At 46.4% G+C, this 24,583-nt stretch overlaps 1 protein-coding gene across 4 annotated transcripts in view; it reads left to right on the forward strand.

Annotated features, from left to right (window-relative positions):
• DYNC2I1 (dynein 2 intermediate chain 1) overlaps positions 1 to 24,583 on the forward strand; it is an 86,248-nt gene that overhangs the window by 9,709 nt on the left and 51,956 nt on the right. For 2 of the 4 annotated variants that reach the window (XR_007150162.1, XM_047848806.1), the window contains exons 4-13: positions 1,641 to 1,732; positions 3,646 to 3,954; positions 8,730 to 8,806; positions 11,249 to 11,303; positions 14,102 to 14,164; positions 17,853 to 17,930; positions 18,493 to 18,709; positions 19,545 to 19,647; positions 21,772 to 21,901; positions 24,277 to 24,388. Coding sequence is in view for 3 of the 4 variants with exons in the window: in XM_047848806.1 (XP_047704762.1) it covers positions 1,641 to 1,732; positions 3,646 to 3,954; positions 8,730 to 8,806; positions 11,249 to 11,303; positions 14,102 to 14,164; positions 17,853 to 17,930; positions 18,493 to 18,709; positions 19,545 to 19,647; positions 21,772 to 21,901; positions 24,277 to 24,388 (1,236 nt within the window). In the remaining variant the exon portion in view is untranslated. The remainder of the gene's footprint in view (positions 1 to 1,640; positions 1,733 to 3,645; positions 3,955 to 8,729; positions 8,807 to 11,248; positions 11,304 to 14,101; positions 14,165 to 17,852; positions 17,931 to 18,492; positions 18,710 to 19,544; positions 19,648 to 21,771; positions 21,902 to 24,276; positions 24,389 to 24,583) is intronic. The other 2 variants (XM_047848807.1, XM_047848808.1) reach the window with 2 other exon arrangements.

Genomic DNA, 24,583 nt, shown 5'->3' on the forward strand with positions numbered 1-24,583 from the left:
GTGAGGTATACCTAGGGGTGTGCTTATGGGTTAGCGGGTTCACCACTCGGTAAGTTTAACAGCAACTATCCTATCCGTTGCTGCTTCTTAGTATTATTATATTGATGCTCTTGGTATTTATTTCTAATAAAATCTTTTTTGTTCTCGCATCACTCTTTTGTGGTTGCTACCTGACCTTATTTCTTCAAGGCATTATTGATACGAGTAATTATACGATTAGACTGTTTGACATTCCTTCCCCTTCCTTGGCGTTTCCGGGCCCTTCCCATCTCCTCTGAGCCTCCTCTTCTGGGAAGTGTGGCCTTGCTCTTTGGGCCACCTCATCTGCTCCCTCCCTCTGACTGCATCCTTTCTCATGATTTTATACACTTGTCATCTGTTCCTGATTTCCAAGTTTTGGTCCCCAGCTAGGTTTCTTCCTTGAGTTCTGGGCTTACACATCCTCGTGTCCTTTGACATCTGATGGATGTTGCAAACATAATGGGTCCTGACCTGAGCTTCTCAAATCCCCACAAACCCTACTTCCCCAAAGCCTTACCCATTGTAGTTGATGCAGCTGCACCCTTCCCTTCCTCAGGTTGGAAAACCCAGGAGTCACTCTGACCCCACTCTGTCCTGCAGGCTCCCATAACCCGGCCCCTCTCTGCATGCCGCACCTGTCTCCCTGAACCTGTTTGGATCTCTTGTATTCTAGGCTCCTAGAAAAGCTATCAGTGCTCCATAAGGACTTTCTTTCCATGTTCTCTGTTTAATTTTGTCCTCATCTTTTCAAATGTTGATTCTCTTAATTTTAAGCCTAATGACTGTTTTTGTTGTCTGTACAGATTCAAAAGTGAAACTCTAGTTTGACCAGCAGGGAGAGATCTCAAATTGTGGGTAGGGGTGGGTTCTCCTCACCACAGGGGCCTCCCCCATCCCCCATCCACTGTGCCCTCAGCAGTGGGCTCCAGGAGTTGTGGAGCTGGTGCAGTTCCCGTGGCATCCCTGAGGCAGGCATTTCTTTCTTTGCAGCCAAGCACTTGGTGATGGCCCAGCTTTTCTCCATGGACTGGGCTTTGCTTCTCTGAGTGCTACTGTCAGTGACCAGGAACTTAGATGGCATGTGTATTTGGGCTGGTGCCCCTCTTGAATTTCCAGCGGGGCTAGTCTCATATTTTCCAGGTTCCCTCCCTGGCAGTTGGCATTGTGATTTCCCTCTTTAGCCCATTTTAAGTTTAGATTCTAGAACTTTCCATTCTTTTAAAAAAATTTCTTACTTATTTTTGAGAGAGAGGGGGTGCATGTGTGTACAAGAAGGAGAGAAGCTGGGCGGGGGGGGGGGGGGGGAGAGAGAGAATCCCAAACAGGTTCTGTGCTTATCGCAGAGCCCAACGTGGGGCTTGATATCATGAACTGTGGGATCATGACCTGAGCTGAGACCAAGAATCAGACGCTCAACTGATTCAGCCACCCAGGCACCCCTAGAAATTTCCATTCTTGATACTGGAGGATGTGTTTCAACTGAAGAATCTGTTTTCGTAGGTGTTAATATGTAATAAATAATTAAGTAATATGTACAGTAGAGATTGCAACAAGATATTAGAAGATCATTTTGATGTGCAAAAGTTTGGAAATGTTGAAAATATGTTCCATTTCTGTAGGCAGCAAAGCAAGAGCGGAAGAGAAGGAGAGGAGAGACGAAGGCTCTGAATGGGGGGACGAAGAGAGGGAGAGGCGGTACCGAGAAAGAAAGGTAGGCCGCAAGCCCAGGAGCGGGTGCTCACGCAGGAGCGTTAGAAACAGCTTGGGAAAGTGTCGGAACAGGATTCAAGGTCTGAGGAAGTTTGCCTCCGCTTTTCCCTCACACGCACGTGTTGTTCTTCTGTTCCGAGAGAAGTACGAGGTGATTTTGGAAAATTTAGGAAATCCAAATAGTAAGAAGGAAATAAAAACAAAGTCCACCCAGAGACAATTATTGATAGTATTTAAGTATTTATCCTGATAGAGTAGGTCTATGTACGTATTTGTGTGCATATGGGTGTATACACACGTTTTCTTCACGTGGAGTTTTACTCTTATGAACTGTTTAAACGATACATTTGGAGCAGTTTTCTAAGTCCCGTTTCTCTATAATATTATTTTAATGGCTGCATAATATAACAGTCAATGGCATGGGTGTGTCATAGTTTTCTTGGCACATCTGCTCTTTTTGACGCTCAGGTTGCTTCTGGATGTTTTTTTATTATAAAGACATGCATGGGGTAAAGTCTTTCCGTTTATTCACAGTTATTTTCTTCTGATTAATTTCTGGAAACGAACTTGCTAGATGAGAGTAATGTAAACTTACTCCATCTGCTCTACATAAAAGCTGTGATTAGCTATATCGTCAGAGTGTAATTCCCCGTGTCCTAGGCAGCCGCTGGACACGATCATAATTTTTAATCTTTGCTAATTTGATCCAGAACAAGGGAGCACTTCTGAGCATTTTATGAAAGGGTTTCCTGCCCTCTTGTCAGTTATTCCCTGTGTGCATTTGCTTCCTTTCCTAACAGAGCATCTTATTCTGGGAGGACTTTAAAGATGAACTCCCTGCTAGTTACTTATGTTTCCACTTCTGTTTTGAATTTTTTTCATGGAATCTTTGTTTTTATAAGTAAGTTCAAAGTTGTGAGGTAGTCAAGTTTGTCTTTATAGTTTTGGTTGTTGATGTAATGCTTGGAGAGCCTTTTCCCCACCAGCATTATGTAAGTAGTGCCTGTGTTTTGTTTTGGGTCCTTATAATATTTTTTACCCCTTACGTTTTTAATCTCCATAGAATTGATCTTGGTGACGGGTGTGTGGTAGTAATCTAACTTTACGACCGAGGAGTTTGCCCATATGGTTTCTTTAGGAAGGTTGTCCTGGCAGAGTGAGCAAAGTGGGTGGGAGTCGGGTGAAGGGGAGGAGTCGGGGGGCCGCTGAGCAGCCATGGGGGGTGGTGGGAGGGGGACCACAGGGACAGAGCCCTCCGGCTGTAGAGTGAGCGGTGACAACCTGTTGGCCCTGGTGGGAGGAGAAGGGCATTTCTGTTTGGGGTCCTGGTGAGACATCTGATGATGATCCTAAAACTGTGAGCTCGAGCCGGAAATATGACCCACCCACAGCCTGTTCTGCAAATAGCCACGCGTCACCATGGGACAGTGTCACCCGTCGTGGTCTGGGGGTTACAGAGGTGACTAGACAGTGGTGCCCAGTTTTGAGAATCTCCCTGTGGGGGAGCAGACACGTGAACTGCCAGGGACAGGGGCTGGCGGGCACATGGTTCTCTGTTCACAGAAGTCACACATCTCACGGCAGGGAGCGTGGGTCGGTGGAGCGCAGGGTGCAGTCAGAGTTGGGGAGGAGGTGACAAGAATGACCAGGAGAGGCTGCAGAGGAGGGGGCACACCTGCCGCGCTGAGGGGTTTGCACGTGGGTTCCACTTCAGGGTGAAGGCCGGTGTGCTCCGTTGCCTCTAGACTGTGGCTGGTGCGGCCGACAGCAGGTATTTCCTTCCAGAAGCACATCTTCAGGGTCAGGATGGAGGAGTGAGCGGCAGCGCAGCTCCCCTGCCTTCATCACAGCAGGTACGAAGGCCAGCGGCCGTGTTCGTGTGCTGACGCAGTTTTCCGTGGGTCCCGTTCACAGCTGCAGTACGGTGACAGTCAGGACAATCCTGTTCAGTACTGGCTTTACAAAGAAGGAGGCGAGCGGAGACACAGGAGGCAGAAAGAAGCAGATCGAGAGCGGAGACATCGAGAAAAAAGCAGCGTGAGGGAAAAAAGAGACAAGCACTCAAGAGAAAAAAGTAACTCGTTCTCTGACAAGGAAGGGGAAGACAGACACAGAGAGAAGCGTCACAGGGAAGGCGCTCGTCTCGACGAAGAGAGGCACCCCGGTGACACGGGTAGAAAAGAGAGGTCGTCAAGAGAGGAGCTGACGAAAAGAGAGTCCAAGGTACCGTTTCTGACGCTTCGTAGCCTTTGTAGCCATCCCCAGGTCACCACTCTTAGAGAGGAGGTAGATCTCCGTGTGGCCAGATGATAAGACCTGTTGCTGAGAAGTAGTAACCTTGGTAAAGACGTGATTCAGTCTGTGCAGTGTGACCAACAGAGACTGCTGACCTACTAGGAAATAGGAAGTCACGTTTTCTGATTACATCGTGAATGTACTTTTAACATCTATTCAGAAATCTATCATAAAACTGAAATTTTGAAACATTAAAAAGACAGATTTTTAAATGGCAAGTAAGTGAATAATTTAGCAAAATGTTTGAATCGGAATTAATAGTATTAAGTTTACAAAACAAAGCCAACAGAACACAAAAATAAAAGCATTGCTTGCAAAGGGCCTGACGCTGCAGTTGCTTCATATTTTCCCATACTAATTGTATTTTTTGTTCTCGTGTGTACACTGTTTGCTGTGCTGTTTTCCCAGACGCTGAAGCAAAGCGATTTCATTCTCCTGCCTCTTGGCTGTGCTCCCTGTCAGGTGGAAGCAAAGTGAGGGGCAGGTGGTATGAGTCGCGGGGCCTCAGGCCTTCAGGGGCACAGACTGTGGTGGCTCAGCCAAAGCCTGGGACTCTGACTGACAGGTGCCCGGCCACGAAAGTGTGTCTGGTGGAGGAGTGCGTGTTAAGGATGTCCCAGAAAACCTTTGCAGTCGCTGCCTGGCCTCGTGGCCATCCCAGCTGGCTCTTTGCTGAGTGCGATAAATCAGCCCGGTGCCTGCACCAGGTGTTGGTACCTTCGCCAACACCTTCCCTCACAGCGGGACTGCACCCCTACCCTGTCACCTGCAGCCTCCACCCCTCATCAGAACACTGGTCATGTTTCTTAGCAGTCGTATGACAGGAGCAGTTTTGTTAACCATGTGTGTATGTGTGTATCTCAAGTCCCTGGACCTCCCTTGGATCAGCCTCACTGTGTGTTTACATTCATAGCCATGTACTCATGTCAACAAGCTGAGGGAGGCAGTAATTGAGAAGGGACCCTCACCGAGAGGTATTCATCCCTCTTGTGTTTTAAATCGCTTTCCCTAGGGGCACCTGGTGGCTCAGTTGGTTAAGCGTCCAGCTCTTGATTTTGGCTCAGGTCATGATGTCATGGTTCTTGAGTTCAAGCCCCATGTTGGGCTCTGTGCGGACAGTGGGGAGCCCGCTTGGGATTCTCTCTCTCTCCCTCTCTCTCTCTCTTCCTCTCCCGCTCACACTCTCTTTTTCTCTCAAAAATAAATAAATAAACTTTAAAAAACATTAAAAAAAATTCTTTCCCTAGATTAAAATCTTCTTAGTGTGTTTTTCTATTAATTTATTATGATCGTTCTTAAGCATACAGCAAAATCGACAAGTTTCCACCACCTAGATCCTACCACTAACATTGTATTGAACTTGCCTATTTTACGTTCCCTAGATCACATTTAGTTCCTAGAAACAACCGGTTTGCTTCCCCACAGAAATGCCTTTTTGAGACTTGTCACAATATACACATCTGGCCTAAGAAATGGCCCCGTGTTAATAAAACCACTGCCTTCAACAATGCTCTTTCCATAAGGATTAACGTAATAGCCCCAGGAGAGACTCTTTTGACAAACTTCTTTCTTTTCAATAATTTGTTCATATTTGTGGACTGGCCACTGTGTGATGGCCTTTGTTCTATGTGCTGAGAACCCAGCTGTGAACACAAATTTGTATTTTTGTGGTGTTTAAGTTTCATTGGGGGAGCCATACAATAAAGAAATAAATAAGTATACAGTACATTAGAAGCGATTAGCGAGCACTGTGTATTTGGCATTTCTCTTTGCCGTGACTTTCAGGCGCTCAAAATATGCTTTTTAACTTAGTTACTCTGTTAGCCTGGTGATTGATGTGATTTCTGCTGAGCTGACCATCAAGTACGAGGGCCAGCAGTACTAACTGTGTAACAGGTGTAAGCCAGGACCGTTCCCGGGGGTCGTGTTCTCCGCCATTCTCTCTCACTTTCTCTGTATGGTTTTTGGTCTGTTATTTTAACTGTGCGTGACTTTTATTGTGTGCCTCTTCCAGTTTCTCTTTTTTGTTTTTAAAGTAGGCTCCACACCCGAGGTAGGGCTTAAACTCACACCCTGAGATTAGGAGTCATGTGCTCAGGGCGCCTGGGGAGCTCAGTCTGTTGAGCTTCCGACTTCAGCTCAGGTCAGGATCTCACAGTTGGTGAGTTCGAGCCCCGCATTGGGCTCTCTGCTGTCAGCACAGAGCCTGCGTCGGATCCTCTGCCCCCTACTCCCTCCACCCCTCCCCTGGTCGCTCTTTCCCTCTCAAAAATCAATAAAACATTTTTAAGAAATTAAAAAAAAAAAAGGTTCTCTCCCTCTGCCCCTCTCCCCCACTCACGTGCTCTCTCTTTATAAAATTAAAATCTGAAAAGAAAAAACGAGTTGTGTGCTCTGCTGACTGAGCCAGCCAGGGGCCCCCATCCTCTAGTTGTTTTTGTTTTTTTAAAGTTTATTTTGAGAGAGAGAAAGAGAACACGAGCATGAGCAAGCAGGGGAGGAGGCAGGATGGGGGTGGGGAAGAGAGAGAGAGAGAGAGAGAGAGAGAGAGAGAGAGAGAATCCCAAGCAGGCTTTGCACTGTCAGCTCAGAGCCCGACTCAGGACTCGATCTCATGAATCACGAGATCATGACTTGAGCTGAAGTTAAGAGTTGGACGTTCAACCAACTGAACGACCCAGGCGCCCCACTCTTTCAGTTTTCAGGGACGAAGAAGGCATGGTTAAGAATAATAACTATAACAGAGTGTCTTCTAAAGGTAACTGAGCAATATTGACTTATCTACCAGAAGAATCCCGTGGCCCTAGCCCTCTATTAACCACTGCTGAACATGGACGTGCTCCTTTCTGCTTTTGGGGTAGTGACTTCAACAGGTCCTTGTGGGCATCTGTTGCTAGCCAGAACCCTCCTGACCAGCCCACACAGTTTGGGAACAAAGCACTGAGCTCATGGCTACCTTTTCTTTGTTTTCTTTTTATCTAGATAGCCATTAAATCATAATTTTTTCCTACCTAGAACTACTGATTTCATTTTCTCCCCATTCCAATGTATTTAGTAGACTGATGCCAGACTGTTCTTCCTGTTAAACATGTAATTATACTTTTCTCTAATTAATTTTGGAAGAATTTTTAAATACAGGAAGAAGTAAAAAAAAAATTTATTCATGAGCCCAGACTCAGAGATAATCAATTTAATAGTAAATATGTATATACTTACAATTCTTTTCCTATATGAAAGTGAACTTTATAAATAAACTTTATAAAAATGCAAAATTAGAGTCATGCTATTTTTTCTCTTCATTCTGGAAAATAAATTAAAAAAAATTTTTTTAATGTTTATTTTTTTTTTGAGAGAGAGACAGAGACAGAGCATGAGCGGGGGGGGGCGGGGGGCAGAGAGGGGGAGACGCAGAATCGGAAGCAGGCTCCAGGTGCCAAGCTGTCAGCACAGAGCCTGACGTGGGACTTGAACTCACGAACCGTGAGATCATGACCTGAACCAAAGTTGGACACTTACTGGACCGAACCACCCAGGTGCCCCTGGAAAGTGATTTTTAACAACTGGATACTTTTTTTTTAAATTTTTTTTTTCAACATTTATTTATTTTTTTGGGAGACAGACAGAGCATGAACAGGGGAGGGGCAGAGAGAGAGGGAGACACAGAATCGGAAACAGGCTCCAGGCTCTGAGCCATCAGCCCAAAGCCTGATGTGGGGCTCGAACTCACGGACCGCGAGATCGTGACCTGGCTGAAGTCGGACGCTGAACCGACTGCGCCACCCAGGCGCCCCTAACAACTGGATACTTAATGGCCATCTGGTATCCTTTCATATGGTCATAACCTTATTTATTAACAAGTAACCTAATATTGAACATTCAGGTTTTTTGATTTCATAAATATTCTGTGACGAACAGATTTAAAACCTTAATACATGTCTTTCTTTTCTACGAATAATTTCCCAGAAGTAGAATTTATAGGTCGAAGAAAGTATTTGAATATTTTTAACTATTTTTAAGGCTTTTAATACACGTTGTGTATTGCCCTCCAGATTGTCTTCCTTAGTGAGTGATTTAGTCCTGCCTTCCTTCTGCTCTGCACTCTTCAGGGATCAGTCCCCAGGTCTTGTAAGCTTTCCCTGCCCTAGGGAGGTACTCCCCTCGTCCCCTGGGGTCTTGTCACCAGCCAGCTCTCCCTCCAGACCCCCCACCCTGCAGGTCTTGCTTCCTGCCCGCGCTTATTCAACAGATGCCTCTCTCGTTTCAGTGACCTACCTGGATATGTTGGTTTGCAATCTGATGGTTTTAATTTTATTTTTATAGATTCTCTTAATTCAAGAGAAGATTGTTTACATTCTCTTTTTTGTAGGTAGATGGATCTCTGAAGTAGCCACATTATGTTTGAAAGTGTATAATTTTAAGCAGTGCAAGGGACCAGTCAGATTTATCTGAAAGTAATATGAAATTGATAAGTATAAATTTCTTTAACTTACTGAGGTAATGTATCATCACCTTTTAGTACACCTTTTCTTATCTTCCTTACATTAAGTATACAATTTACTGAAGCTAGCTGGTAAAAACATACTTTAAAAGAATAGAGATGCTTTTGTGGAATTTTGAGTCCATGCTTGTTTTAGAGAGTTCACTAATTACAGTTAATTTACTATGATCTATTAATGAATGTCATGGAATTTTCTGTTTCATAGGACAGTGAGCACAGAAATCGGGGTGCAAGTTCGAGGAGAGATCCGACCAGCAGCCAGGAAGGATCATGCGCTCTCTGGTGACTATTATGTGCACTGTGCTTCTTGAAGAATGCTTTAAAATGATTTTTTCTTACCGGTCCTGATTATAGCCAGTAAATGAAAGTGAAGTATGGGTATACTCATGTACTCCTGATACAGCCCCTCCAAATTATATCCTAGGTGCCCTGAAGGAGCTAGGAAGCTGGTTATAAATTATTAGTCTTATTTTGCTTTTTTAACATCTGCTCATACGAACTTGGAAAGTTAGCGCTGACTTTGGAGTGCGAGCGTGTGTGTGTGGGGGGGGGAGCCTCTGCCCTGTGGCACAGCCGGAGAGGGCGGGGCCGCTGCAGGCGGGCTCCTGGCACCCTTCCCTGCCAGCAGGTGCCCCCTGGCCAGTGTGTATAAGTCAGAGCACAAATCAAATATGCCTTCTTTGGCTTTGTAGCCTTGGTGAGGACCAGGGTGCAGGCACCAACCTGCTGGAGTGGCAGGCCTGCCCCCTCTTGGGACGTTGGGTAGTCCTCCAGAACCTTTTCTCCGCTGGTGAGGGTCTAAGGAGGGTACCTATTTTGTGTGGGTGTTGTGAAGGTTACGGATTAGAGTTTGTGTGTAAAGTCTCGTTTTTGTAAGCTCTAGAGTTTTTAAAAGTTTTTATTTAAATTCCAGCTTAACAAGCAGTGTTATATTTTATGTTAAATTCCAGTTAACATATAGCGTTATATTAGATTCGGTGTAGAACACAGTGACTCAGCACTTCTGTACATCACCCAGTGCTCATCACAAGTGCATCCTCGTCCCCAACACCTGTTCCCCCATCCTCCCACCCACCTCCCCTCTGGTGACCAGCAGTGCGTTCTCTGCTTTGTCTCCGTTTCCTGGTTTGTCTCTCTCTCTTTAGGAGAAAAGAATTTGTTTCTTAAATTGCACATGTGAGTGAAATCATGTGGTATTTGTTTTTCTCTGACTGACCTTGCTGACTCCCTAGCTCCATCCATGTTGTTGCAAATGGCAAGATTTCATTCTTTTTTATGCCCAAGTAATATTCCTGTGTGTGTGTGTGTGTGTGTGTGTGTGTGTGTGTGTGTGTATCACATCTTCCTTATCCATTCATCACTCGGTGGACACTCGGGCTGTTTCCATATCTAGGCTATTGTAGATAATGATGCTATAAACATCAGGGTGCATGTATCCCTTTGAATTAGCATTTTTATATTCTTTGGGTAAGAACCTAGTAGAGTCATTGCTGGCTCTTACGGTACTTGTGTATTTAGCTTTCTGAGGAACCTGCACCCTATTCTCCACAGTGGCTGCACCAATTCTCGTTCCCGCCAAGAGCGCACGAGGGTTCCTTTTGCTCCATGTCCTGCCAAAACTTGTCATTTCTTGTGTTGTTGATTTGAGCCGTTCTGACAGGTGTGAGGTGATAACTCATTGTAGTTTTGATTTGTATTTCCATGATAATCTGTGATGTTGAACATCTTGTCGTGTGTCTGTTGACCATCTGGGTCTTCTTTGGAGAAGTGCCCATTTTTTATTTGGATTATTCATTTTTCAGGTGTTGAGTTTTAGAAGTTCTCTCTATATTTTGGATACTAACCCTTCATCCGCTATGTCATTTGCAAATATCTTCTCCCATTCCATGGGCGGCCTTTTTAGTTTTATTGTTTCCTTCACTGTGCAGAAGCTTTTTATTTTGATGAAGATTACAGATTAGAGTTTGTGTGTATGCTCTTTTTGTATGTAAGCTCTAGATTTTAATTTGTTCTCTATGACAACCATATTTGATAATTCTTTTTTTTTTTATCATATTTGATAATTCTTTTTTTTAAAAGTACTTTGCCTAAATTTTGAAGTTTGAGCAAACCTAGCACTTAGTCCTGGGGGTGAAGGTTCCTAGACTTTGTATCGCAGACCTGCTGGGCTGCCTGGGGCTTCTGCTCAGTTCTCTGTTTCTTTAGACCACATGCTGTATTGTTTCTTTAGACCACATGCTGTATTGAATTGGTGAGTCTAGGTTCTGAAAGTGAAGAATCCATTTAAAATTCTGAAAGCCTTAATTTTAGGTCCTAGCTAACATATAGCATGTGATTAAAAAATAGAACTTATTTCGAGTTAAATCTTTCTTTTGGGAATAAAGATATGTTAAACGTAAAGTAATGTTTTTCATTGACTAATAAAATTACGGGAGTTTTCTAGAACTCTCATAAGGATATAGAGTCATACATAGAACTTTGTTAAAACACATAGTTTTTTCCCTCTGCTGAGGATATTTTCTTTCTAGGGTTGCTGCTAGAATAATGAAAATGTAGGAAGACCTTAGTATTCCTTGCTCTAATGAAGCAGGCTTTGGAAGTTTGCCAGTGTATAGCATTTCTTAGTCATATCAGATATTGCTAAGAGCCTTCATTGAAGTGTAAAATGTTTTAGGTTTCATGTCTTTGTTTAAAATTAATTTTGAATTTGGTCCTACTTTCTAGGTATGCAGAGAGTTTAGTAAGAAATAATGGAAAAGATAAAGACTCAAGAAAGAAGGTAAGACATTTATGTTTATTTTATTTTTAAGTTTATTTATTTTGAGAGCGAGAGAGTGTGAGCAGGGGAGGGGCAGAGAGAGAGAAGGAGAGAGAATCCTAAGCAGGTTCCGTGCTATTAGCACGGAACCTGACATGGGGCTTGAACCCACAAACCGTGAGATGATGACCTGAGCTGAAATCAAGAGTCAGACGTTTAACCGACTGAGCCCCCTAGGGGCCCTTATGTTGATTTTCTTAGGCGGCAAGATTAGCCAGAGTGTCTGTTTGTGATTCCCCTTGATAGCAGAGCCTGAGACAGGCCTTGCCAGCAGGGGAGTTTTTCCTGAGTGGGTATTCCAGGAGGACATAGTAGACATATTTAGGTTAAAAGACTCAAATAGATGGAGAGTAGAAAACTGGACAAGATAAAGCATCAGACGGCAAGTGTGTCATTGCTCCAGTGCCTGCCCTAGTGTCAGACAGAAGTGACTCGGAGACAGATATCGAAGGACCTGCGTGATGGTACAACAATTAGCTCACAGGAAGATGCCACAATTATAAGTGCACGTGCACCTAACAAAAGAGCCTTAAGATACAGAACTAAAGGGAGAAATAGAGAAGCTCTACGGTAGCAGAGCCTTTGGCGCCCCTGGTCACTAGCGGATAGAGCAGCAGTGTTTCACGCAGTACATTAGGCCACTTACAGGAAGGGACAAGCTCCTGGAGACATAAATCCCCGCGGCTGCCTCCGAAAGAGTTGGAAGTCAGGCGAGTGAGGGAATTGTGTCAGTATTAAAGTCTTCCCGCAGGGAAGCCTGGGCTCAGGCCTCGCCTGCGAGCTCTGTCTGCAAGCTCTGTCCTACATTTGGCATCAGCACCAGCACACCGCCCACGGCCCTGCCCTCCCGCCGCGGTCCCCGTGCTGGTGAGCGGTTCTCAGTCTTTGTGTTGCAGCCCCGCTTCATATTTCCCATCAGAGGAGTCTTCATGGAGATGATCGCTGCGAAGTGCCGGGCTCTGGGCTTTTAATTATCATCCAACCATTTTCTTAGTTTGCTGTTTTGTTATTATAGGTAATGTGGCAAGCAGATTTGGGTTATTATTTATGAAGAACAATTTTTTCTGTCACTTTCTTTGGTAGTTGTCTGAAACCCGTGACACTGAGATAATCATCTTTAACGTTTGTGCCAAATTTTTGTGTGTCGCTTTATTCCATGTACATACACGAGACACATGTACTTTTACATAAATTAGATCACACGGCATGTGTTGTTTTGACGTGGGTTTGTTTTATTCATTCAGTTTTGGGGGCTGGTTGGAGCACTCCCCACCTAAGGAAAAAAAAGTTAGCCTTACAGAGACTGCCTCCCCTGTATTCTTTTCTCTGTGTAATCTTTTACAGCCGCGTATGAATGTTTGTATTTGGTAACTGGGGACACCTTTTTTCCTCCGTGCACACACACCTCCACTCCCCTGCAACGTCTTGTTTTTCCTAGTGCATTGTGGAAACCGTTCAGTTCGAGGGGTGCAGACCTCCCTCACGCTTTTTGTGGGTAAATTCTTGAACTGGAGTTGTTGGATGATAATAATATAGATTTTTTTTTTTTACTGTTTTCCTTCTATCTCCCACTTCTTTTCATGAGCTCTAGATTGGCACTGTTCATTAGAGTTATAACGTGAGCCACATTTGTAGTTATAAATTTTGTAGTAGTCACATTAAAGAAGCAAAAAAAATTCATTTCAATAATATGTTATAACCAATATTTCTGAAATATCTTTTCAACATGTAATCAATATAAAAAATTATCAGTGAGATATTTTACATTCTTTTTTTTTTTTTTTGCCAGTGGTGCGAAATGTATGATTTTTTTTTTTTTTTCCTGAAAGATTCTTGAAGGTATTTGACAGCTTGTTTTGGCTTATGAATTGGGTCATATGTTTTGTAGCATCGATGCTGAGTGTATCTTCGTTGAATTCTTCAGCATTATGGAAAGCCTACAATATGCCAGAGTAATTTTCTGGACACACGGAGAAGTCCTTATTCTCTTCATGGTCATACACCATGCCGTCTCCAGTCTTATGCACTGAATCGTTGTGGGTAGTGATGTCTAGGACTTGTGCCTTCCTGGTGCCGTGACCACTACAGGATTGGAAGTCAGTTTCCTCACCATTGCAGGGTCACTGGCACTGGGAAGTAGGTCCGGTGGTTCAGATACCCACGGGGAGCAATGGGCCGGAAGCAGATGATTGTCTTCGGATGTATCATCAGACGTCAGTAGTAGCCCAATGCTGTGTCACACGCCTGCTTACCCCCCTCCCTTCGCCTCATCACGTGGGCATTTCACCATCTCACATCATCACAGGGAGGGGTGAATGCAGGACAGTAGGTATTTTGAGAGAGACACCAGTGTCACATAACTTTTATTACAGGATATCATTATAATTGTTCTGTTTTGTTATTAGTTATTGTTGCTAATCTTTTACTGTGCCTAATTTATAAATTAAACTTAAATTAAATCATAGGTGTTGTATGTATAGGAAAAAACGTGGCATGTGTACGGTTTGGGACCATCCACGGTTTTAGGCATCTATTGGGGGTCTTGGAATGCATCCCTGTGGCTGGGGGGGGGGGGGGGAACCACAATTAGTCCCCATTTCTCAGAGGGGAAAACCGAGGCACAGGATTACTTGCCCTCAGTGACCTTGTTTGTGCACCTCGGGGCCAGAACCCAGGTCTTCAGCCACTGAGGGCAGTGCCTTCATGGGGGACCAGGTGTATCAGTGGTTGGCCTGACCGGCTCTGCTATCTTCCACCAGAGCTGCCGAGAGGGCTCCGCAGTGTGGAAGCAGGCTCTGAGGCCAGGAAGTGCAGAAATTGCGGTAAGGAGAGTATGTCTTTTATATTTTGCCAAAGACATGCTTTTACGCATCATACTTTGCTTTCATAGTGCCTTTTTATTAGGGTAATCATTATTCCTTTTATTTATTTATTTATTTAATATTTATTTTGAGAGAGAGACATAGCATGAGCGGAGGAGGGGCAGAGAGAGACGGGTGACACAGAATCTGAAGCAGGCTTCAGGCTCCAAGCTATCAGCACACAGCCCGACGCGGAGCTCCAACCCACAAATCGTGAGATCGTGACCTGAGCTGACGTCGGATGTTTAACCGACTGAGCCACCCAGGCGCCCCATCATTATTCCTTTTAGACAGCAGAACATTGGTATGAAGGGAAGGAATAGATTTCAATGACATTTAATTTGCATCTGAGAGTCCTGGGTGGTGCCAAAGGCATCTTGTGTATAGGGCTGGAAGGAGGTGACTGGTTCACTGGGCAGGAGCTTGGATGCCGCGGCCTTCCTCTGTCAGGGAGAGGAGAAGGTTTTGCAAAGAGCATGGCAGGGAGGAGGTTCCAGCTAAGTGAACAGCCAGCCTTTTCGTCTTTGCTCTGTATTCAAATTCAAGAAGGTTGAGGAGGATTGAAGAAGCCAACTAAAAGATGAGATTCGTTATCGGTGAGACAGAGTCAAGGTAACAGATAATTTTCAGAAATATAAGGCAAACCAGGGAGATCAAGGAAATGGCACTATCCTCTTATAAGAGGAGGTCATTGAGAACTGAGCAGTTCTTTCCAGAACTGACCAGTCAGGCATCAGGCACTGTACTGTCCTAGACTCTGGGCCTAAAGTTCTTTCTTGTCCAGCAAGAAAGCGGGACGAAGGATTAAAATGTGAGAGATGGCTGATGTCTGGGAGGAGACAAGAGCCCCGATTAAGGTCCTTGCTCCGTTTTTATTAGGATCAAAAGGCTTACAAACATGTTGATGGGCGTGCACAAAGAGACAATAAATCTGGGAACATTAACTCATGGGCATGAGGAAAAGGGGGTTTTGAAGATATATGGTGTTAGAGGTTTGGGTCAATATAAACCAAAATCCTGGCCCAGCTCAGGTGGATGTTAACAGCAGACTTGAGGCATCATGTCTGTTTATCTTACCAGCCTAGGGAACAAGACAGAGCTTGCTACCTCAGGGTCAACAAGGCACCTTTCTTTTGCTAATCAGCTCCATTCTGGGCAGCTTCATCCTGCAGTGGCCTATAGCCCTATTTACCTGTTTACTTAATTTGGTCCTTCCTTCCTGTGAGAGCAGCTTTCTGCTATAGTACTAAATTGGGGGGTGAATCCGCCCTGCATACCTAATCTTATTTACTTCATATAGCTTTGTATTGGGGCCTTTGCCCTGCCCTCTCTATCCTGGGACCTCTGCCCTCTCTACCCTGGGGCTTTGGCCCTGCCTTCCCTATCCTGGGGCCTGGGCCCTGCCCCCTCTATTCTGGGGCTTTGGTCCCGCCCTCTCTCTCCTGGGGCTTTGGCCCTGCCCTCTCTATCCTGGGGCCTCTGCCCTCCGCCCTCCCCCAACCCCCCCCCCCCCCCATCCTGGGACTCCTGTACCTATTTACCTAATCCTGTTTACCCAAACTTGGGTGTGAGCATTCTATGGCTTTGTAATTCTTTATGCCTTGTGAACCCATCAGTGCAGGCTCAGGGAATTCCTAAGCTTATTCCCCACACTCTGCTTAATGCCACTGATGAAGGAGCAGTTGGGCTCTGCTGGTGGTACTTTTGTTGTCATCGTCTCTGGCTGGGTTTGAGCTCTGCAGAGAAGTGACACATCGGCCCTGCCGACCCCTGGAGGAGAGTCTGGCCCACTCTGGGAGTGTGTTGTTTGCTGGGACGTGTGCAGAGCCCCTGTGGGTGTGGTGTCAGGGGTCCTCGGGAGCTGAACGGGATTGGGCAGTGTGATGCCCGAGATGTGCTTAAAACTTCTGCACACATTTTTGTTTCTCTTATCAGTTAACAGGTGTCTTATCTGTTGGTGCAATAAATGTAATGTGTCATTCGCTGTAATATACAGTGACTTTATATGACAGTGTGCCCAAAGGACCTTTTTATGAGTAGTTTTTCCTATAAAGTATCAGCATAAAGTAACTTCCCAACCCCCAGGCAGTGAGGTGTCCTTAATAATCCCGTCAGTCCTGTGCACTTTGAGAAAGTCAGACCAGATATTATCCACTTTGAGGAGCAGCTAGAATCTGTGTGGTGTGAAGTGTTGGTTTTCTGGCACTGTTTACTGCACGGCACTTTATTGGGTTCTAGAAGGCGCCCGGCCACGTCACTGAATGCCTCCCGAACTCCATCTTCTCTTGGCTGGCCCTGTCGTCCTCCTCCAGGCTGTCCGTGCCGTCCTCCTCCTGGCTGGCCCTGCCGTCCTCCTCCTGGCTGGCCCTGCTGTCCTCCTCACACTCAGCACATCCAAGCCATGCTTCCCACCCTCCCCATGGACTCCCTCCCCCACCTCTGTGCCTCTTCTGGTTGAGGTGCCGGCATCCTCCCAGTTTTCACCCGTGAAAACCTGGGGATCATTTCTTTCCCACCGTCGTCCTGCCCCTCTGCACCCAAGCCCAGAGGGTCCCCTTTATTGGCGCGCTTGCTCCCCTGGGATCAGAGCTGGAGCGCTTCTAGGGAACGTTTGGTGTGGGGGCGCCCTCCAGCAAGGGTGGGGCTACCTAGGTGTGGACGTGGGTGTGCTGTGGTCACATTTCTCTCTCAGAGGGTCTCTGCGCTTGAGTGAACGGGAGGGCGTGCGGCAGGGAGGGTTTGCTGGGCTGAGGATGAGGGGTGGGGAAGGTGCCTTACCTGCGCCTGCGTGACACGGAGGTGCTGTGTTGCGGGTCGGTAGGATGTGGACAAGAGGAGGAATGGCTTCGGGGTGGGAAGGACGAGTTTTCTAAACACGTATTTCATTTTTGCTCCCCTCTTATCCTGGAAACCCGGAATATGTTTCTACTTGGTTTTCCTGGTATCCTCTTACTGTCCTGAAGATCCAGACCAGGGTGGCTTTAGGGTGATCTAAGCCCACCTCCTAAACCCCCAGAGCCCGACGGGGCACACCTCCCACTGTAGGACTTGGAGAATCCTCCTGGTGAGCCCCAGGCCTGGAGGGCAAAGCCACGAGGCAGGAGCGCTCTGGTTCTGCGGGGCCAGTGTTGGCATAGCCTGTCTGCCCTCCGTGAAGAGAACAGGGACGCTCTGAGAACGCCCTGTTACACATCTCGTCTCAGAAAGGACGAGTTCATTAACTTTTGTCTCTTTATGGTCATACTGGTTAGCGAGGTATTTCTTAAAGAATTTGCAGTTAGGTTATGTTAGTTTTATAAATGCATTTTAAAATTGGGGCACCTGGGTGGCTCAGTCGGTTCAGCGTCCGACTTCGGCTCAGGTCACGATCTCGCAGTTCGTGGGTTCGAGCCCCGCGTCGGGCTCTGTGCTGACGGCTCGGAGCCTGGAGCCTGCTTCGAATTCTGTGTCTCCTTCTCTCTCTGCCTCTCCACCATTTACGCTCTGTCTACCCTTTCTCTCAAAAATAAGTAAACATTAAAAAAAATTTAAATACATTTTAAAGTTAGCAACATTAAATGAATCTTAGAAAACATATTTTCCCAATCTATTTGCAAAATTCAAATTTGCTATTGAATTTTTTTGTTATGTGTTTGGTTTTTGCCTGCAGGAAATTGAAAAGGAAGACACTGATATAGAAAATGCTGGAACTGATGAATATACACCTTGTTTGGAAGATGATTTTGAAGTTTGTATAACAGTTAAAATTTTTCTCAGCTTAAAAATAATTTGTTCTTAAAATTTGCTTACGTACAGTAACTTAATGGCTTCATTTCTCTCTGCTACTTTTACTCCACCTGTGTTTCATTTAGGCTTGTTACCGATAACAGGTGCTGGCGCCTGTCAGTGCCACCAGGTGATGGGGTTGAGTGATTTTACAGCTTAACCCATTAAGTGCACTGCATCCAAACGTGTGTGTATGTTTGAATGAATGTACATGTGAGTGGAGTGTGTATATTTACTTACACACACTCTCACATTCTCAGCACAAAAACGTTCGCGTGCTTCTGTTGTTAAGAGCTGTCTGTGTATGTAAATCTATACAGTGCAGTTCATTTTTAGAGAATAAGGCAGCAGTCCATACAGATTTATAGCTCAATGGTGTTGAAATCAGTTAACTGTAAAAACCTTTCTTAGCCATAATGAGAATTTTGTCTGTTTTAAGTTCTAATTTGTATGTTTTGTTTCGTATGAGTGTTGTTTAAGGTCGGTTTGTCTTAAAGGTTCCAGGGTGTAATTATCGTTTGTAGGACTACGAAGATGACTTTGAGGTTTGTGATGGAGATGACGATGTCTCAAATGAACTGGAACCAAAAGAGAAAATCGAAGAGCTTCCTCTGGCTAGAAAAAAGGAGATACAAGAAATTCAGGAAGCCATTAATGCAGAAAACGAAAGGATTGGCGAGTTGTCCTGCAAACTGTCTCAGAAGCGAGGTCTGAAGGAGGGTGAGAGGGAGGCAGAGACAGGTGCGCATCCGTCTCAGGGGACAGTGGGTGCCCGAGCCTGCACGGTCCTTGTGGGTGGAATTCTTCTAATCTTAGGTGGCAGATGTGTGAGTGTCCCGTGCTCCCACGACACCGCCAGGCGACTGTAACGTGTGATAGGGACTGTCTTCGGGGAAAACAGCTGCACGCGGCCTCTGGTCAGCGCCTGCAGCCTGCGGGTGGCTGTGAGCCCGTGTCAGCCTGTGGGTGCTCAGGCAGGAACCGCCAGTCCTGGACGAGGCCCTGCTCCCCTTTCCCCGTCTGCAGCACGTGCGCTTGTTTTCTGAGGCCACTGTCTTTGACCTTCCACAAGGAAAGCGTGTCAGCAGGAGGCTCAGGGTGGGGGCAGCAGAGCCCAGGGCCAGCTCGGGGAGACGGGTTCAGGAATGTGGCCCTCCGAACCGGTCTCGAACACTCCTAAGTGAGCCCTTCTTTCTCGGATTTCCTGTGCAAAATTAGAAACGTGTCCAGCTCAAAAATTCGTGGTATCTCCACATGATAAATATTTTAAAAGTAGGAGTAAACATTTTAAAGTCACTGAAAGAGAGTAAGTAGTAATTAGTAATTAATACAACTAATTATGATAAGCAGTTAATATGATATAGTCATCCGAGCGAAAGTTAGGCAGAGTGCTTCTTAGGCTCCTGTTTTGCATCCTGCTGCAGAGGTAGCAAAACTGAGATGGCAAGTGCAGACGTATAGAATGTTCTCCCAAGTTTGTAGAGAAACCAGCGTCTCTGAAGCCGGGGAAGCTGTCCTGTGTGAAAGAAGTACTTCAGTTGTACAAAATAGCTTTTTTTGTTGTTTTTTTGTTTAGATGCAAACAGTTCCCCTTCCAGAGCCCCTGTTTGTGGAATTTTCATGGATTTTGCGACAGCCTCACGCCGACAGAAGAGTCGGACTCAGGCCCTTAAGCAAAAGTAGGTGTGTTGGGAATTTGTGAAGGGTATTAATGGAATTTTAATGTACTTCAACATAAAGAAAAATAGAGGCCTTCTTTCTTACTTTCACTGCGGACTTTAGGTACATTTTTAGATCGTGCTCCGCTTGTCCACGTTCAGACACCACGCTGCTAGCTAAGTGTGTGCACCTCTGTTTACTCCTGCGGCACCTGGGGGCTTTGCCCTAGGTTGGCTGCCACAGGGTCACAGTCGCGCATTCTCTGAACGCCACGGGCCCTTCTGCCTGTCCAGGGGCCGCTCCCACTCGAGGTCCATCACCTAGTGCATCAGTTCCTCGGATGAGGAAGCTGAGGAAGCTGGGACGGTTAAGGGTACGAAGGGTCGGTGACACGTACTGGGTGTGACTTTCCTTCCGTGCCTCAGGCACTGTGCTCCCTGTGCGGTAACTGCTTGGCTCCGCCCCTGCAGCCCCATTTTGTAGATGAGGAAAGTGAGGCTCCAGGTTGACATCTGGTGAGTGGTGGAGCTGAGTTTTGAACTCAGGACTACAAGACGTCACAGTCCAAGCTTATAATTACCGTACATTTACGAATCTGTACAATCAGAAATTTATGAAAGTCAGAGGAGGTAGGCTCAAGTCAAGGGTCTATCATATTAAATATGATTTAGGAGTAAATGTAAAAATTAAATATGTTTTTAAAAGCTGTTTAAAATCCATCATACTATCTAGCTCAGTACATAGCCTTAGTAGGTGCTCAGTAAACTTTCCTGAATGAACAAATAAATCATGAATAATAAGTTTTCACATCATTTTTGTTGTCCTCATATTTTGGACCTCCTATTGAGGTAAGTAAAACCAGTTTTTGCCACTATGGCTAGGGTTTGTTTTTCCTTTAATCTCATTCAAGTCTTGGATACTCCATCTGGTTTAAAATAATTTTTATAAATTCAGAAACAATCAGAACCACAGTGTTCTTATGTTTAGGCATATATATAAAGGTTGTATATACGTGTGTGTGTATATATATATGTGTGTGTGTGTGTGTGTGTGTGTGTATAAAGTTATATATATGTTTAGGCATCTATATAAAGGTAAGATAAAACTATATTTTACAAAGCAAGAAGATGAATATTTCCAAGTTCTGTATAGTGATTGTCACAGGCTCTAGAGTTAGGGGTGTGTCAGGGAGGGGCCCTAGTGGGTACAGGCTGCCCCTAGTTTTCGTGGTCCTGACATCAGGCAGCATGTCCTGGGACGTTACCATATCGTGATACCTCATGTGTACACATATCACATGCATTTTTTAAGCTCAGAAATTACACTAAATATGGGGGACTGGAGGCAATAATTTGGGAAGATGGTGACAGTGGTCAGAGAATAAGGTTATGCAAAGGTGGCAGTTACTGGCAAAGCCCAAAATGGGTGCACAAGGAAGAAAGGAGCAGATCTCCTTTGCAAGGTGCCCAGGTGGTGGGGGACCATTCACCACCTGCAGACTGAGCAGCACCTGTGTGGAAATCACAGAAAGGAAAGAAAGGAAACTGTGCCCAGGCCAAGCTCGTATTCCACTGGGGGTGAGCAGTGAAGACAGGGACTGGTCCTGGGCATGCCACGTTAGGGCGGCTGGAAGGAGGAGGCCAGAGGGAACCATGTGCCAGCAGTGTCTTGGCAGCCTCACCGGGCAGGAGGGGCGACGGGCCGGGTCATGTGATGCGTGGCCACGTCCTGTCTGGTCATCTCGGAAGAGTGGCCTAAAGGACAGCACACACCTGGCCAGCTGTGCTCTGGCCACAGCCCAGGTGACATCACAGAATGTAACCCTTCTGGTTGAGACATCAATTCATGGAGTAAAGTAATTGCTGTCCGTGAAATTTCTAGAGTGCACATATTGTAACTTTATTTTGTGTTCACTCAGGTGCACTGAATTAGAAGAATCAAAATTTGGTTCGTTCTGTTTTCGCACTGTTGATGCACATGACCGTGTTATTTTTAACAACTATTAAATACCTCAGACTCACACGCACACAAAAACTCGGTCTTTGACAGCTACCTGCATCTGATCATAAGGTTCCTTGCACTCTCTCTGTCCTTCCTTTTGCATACTATTCAATTTAACTTTCGTCTCGTTTCCAATTTTGAAGGGCACGCAGTACAAAACTGCTTCGGCTCATTGATTTGGATTTTTCACTCACTTTCTCTCTCTTGGACCTACCACCAGTAAATGAGTATGACATGTATATCAGAAACTTCGGGAGAAAAAACACCAAGCAGGTTAGTAGAAGACGTATTCACGGGGTGACGGAATGTAGGTGGCGCACACTAAGGTGTACTTGAGCTGCCCCGTGTCTCGTCTCCGAACGCTAAAGCTTGGGGGTAGTGTGTGGAGGGGGTGGACTTGAGGAAGAAGGGACCCTTTTGTCACGTGGCTCTCACTAACCCAGAGCCCATGCAGGCGTTCCCAGGGCTCCAGAGCAGGGGTGTATGGCCCACGTGGGACGGGGCACGCTCCCAGACTCACAGATGGTTTATTTAAAGTCCAGCAGAACGTTAAGTCTGTCGCGTTCCACCCGCCCTCCCACGCAGGTCTCCGGGTGCCAGGCCCCCGTCCCTGTCGGCCTTCCTCTCATTTACCTGTGGGTGCTTCATCGCCCGCGTCTATTCTCTAGGGGACTCCTTCCCTCAGGACTTACGCTGTACCTCTCTCTTATTCCAGAGCTCTCTACCCACACCGCACAACTAGTTACGGAGCCGTCTGACCTCCCAGCAAGGTTGTAAAGTGTCTGAAGTCAGGAATCACCTCTTAGGTTTTCGTTCTGTCCCCGATGGCGTCAGCAGTGAGCAGGTGCCTGTGTTAGGTTATCATTCTGTCCCCGATGGCGTCAGCAGTGAGCGGTGCTTGTGTTAGGTTCCTTCTGTCCCCGATGGCGTCAGCAGTGAGCGGTGCTTGTGTTAGGTTCCTTCTGTCCCCAGTGGTGTCAGCAGTGAGCGGTGCTTGTGTTAGGTTATCATTTTGTCCCTGATGGTATCAGCAGTGAGCGGTGCTTGTGTTAGGTTCCTTCTGTCCCCGATGGCGTCAGCAGTGAGCGAGTGCCTGTGTTAGGTTATCATTCTGTCTCCGATGGCATCAGCAGCGAGCGGGTGCTTGTGTTAGGTTATCATTCTGTCCCTGATGGCGTCAGCAGTGAGTGGGTGCCTGTGTTAGGTTATCCTTCTGTCCCCGATGGCGTCAGCAGAGAGCGGGTCTGGGGTGTGGTCGCCATCTGTCACAGGGTGGCGGGAAGAAGGTCACAGGGTGAAGCTCGGAAAGCTGGCTTCACAGATGGCTCCCTTAGGCCTGCAGTGGAGTATTTAGCTTCTTTGCTCATCGTCCTCGTCTCACAGCTATTAGGAACAAAATGATCTTTGCCGAAGCACGTACCTGTTGGAAACCCGAGTTGTGTTTGGTTTTGCAGAGCCAGTAGGTTCTAAGAGGATAGGATGTTGGTGTGCTAGGTGGCAGTACTTTCTTTTTGTTTTTTTTTAAGTTTACTTATTTCTTTTGAGAGAGAACATGCATGTGTGAGCAGGGGAGGGGCAGAGAGAGAGAGAGAGAGAGAGAGAGAGAGAGAGAGAGAGAGAGACACAGAATCCCAAGCAGGCTCCATGCTGTCGGCACAGAGCCCAGTTCAGGGCTCGATTGCAGGAACCTGAGATCATGACCCGACCTGAAATCAGGAGTCTGAGACTCAACCACCAGAAGAGCCCCCCAGGTACCCCCAGGGGGCACTGTTTCCAAACCAAAGCTAAATTGTTTTGCCCTGGATAAGGGAGTGTCTGTGTTGTGTGGACAGAGGTCCAAGCCCTTGGATTCCTGCTGGAAGACTTAAGTGGGGGGGGGACCTGTGCTCGAATAAAGACTAAGGACGGCGGGAGGGAAGCAGCCATCACGGAGCAGTTTCTTGAAAGGAAAGTTCACTCTCCAGGTGGGAGAGCCGTCAGCTTCCCCGCTGGAACCAGGCTGGAACCGCCCGGGTTGCCTTGGGTTTGGATGTTACTGGTCTCTCTGGGCTAGGAGGAGCTGGGAGGGGCTGGGGCTGCTGCGGGGTTGTCTCTGAGGGTCGTGCTTCCGACCCTTGGGGGAACTCCTTCCCCAGACTGGGAGGGGGGTCATCTGACCCTCCGAGGTTTGTGGGAAACTCGGGGCAGCCTTTCTCTGTCTGGGGAAGGCCTGTGCCCTCAGTGTGCATGCATCATGTCGAGTCTAGGGGTTCCCGGGGTGGGGTGGAGGAGGGCCGCGGGCTCTGGGTCTGTCAGCCCCAAGGCCTTGGAAGCCACGAGGTCAGGACCTTGAGCTCCAGGGTTTTAATGTGCAACTTTCGTGTCATCACTGTTCTTGCCTCCAGCTGGTGCCTCACCCTTCCCTCCTAGGACTGGGGACTCTGCATCCCTTCCAGCACCCTTCGCTGGTCTACCTGACAGTCTGGGGTGACTTTCTAAAACATTTGAGACCCAAGTGGTCTTTGCAAGATGGTTATTTATGTCTCGATACTTTTGGGAAAAGCAAGAAGACTCATTATTAACTTTACCATTTTTAATTTTTTTCCAGTAATGAGAAATTGCTCTGAAGTTGAGGTGTGGTGCTAATTCCAGCGTATCTTTTTGTTAAGGCATATGTTCAGTACAATGAAGATAATGTTGACAGAGACACCCAGACCGAAGAGGTAGAGACCAAGGGAGTGTGGAGCCAGCACCCGGCAGAGGGCACGGCCGTGTCAGGGGGTGAGCAAGCCTTTGCTCTTGACCGTTGAAAGGGCCGTGTCTTTACATTAATTTTGGTATTGTGTTCATGACCTTTCTTGTCCTTTCTTCTTAGACCTTTCTCTTGGGTTGGGTGGCTAGTGTGTGACAAGGGCAACACCCAGTATTCTCTACAAGCTTTAGGGAACCACTACCCTAAGTGCGGAGCTGGAGGCC

Source organism: Prionailurus viverrinus, chromosome A2, assembly GCF_022837055.1.
Source record: "Prionailurus viverrinus isolate Anna chromosome A2, UM_Priviv_1.0, whole genome shotgun sequence".
NCBI classification, from domain to species: domain Eukaryota; kingdom Metazoa; phylum Chordata; class Mammalia; order Carnivora; family Felidae; genus Prionailurus; species Prionailurus viverrinus.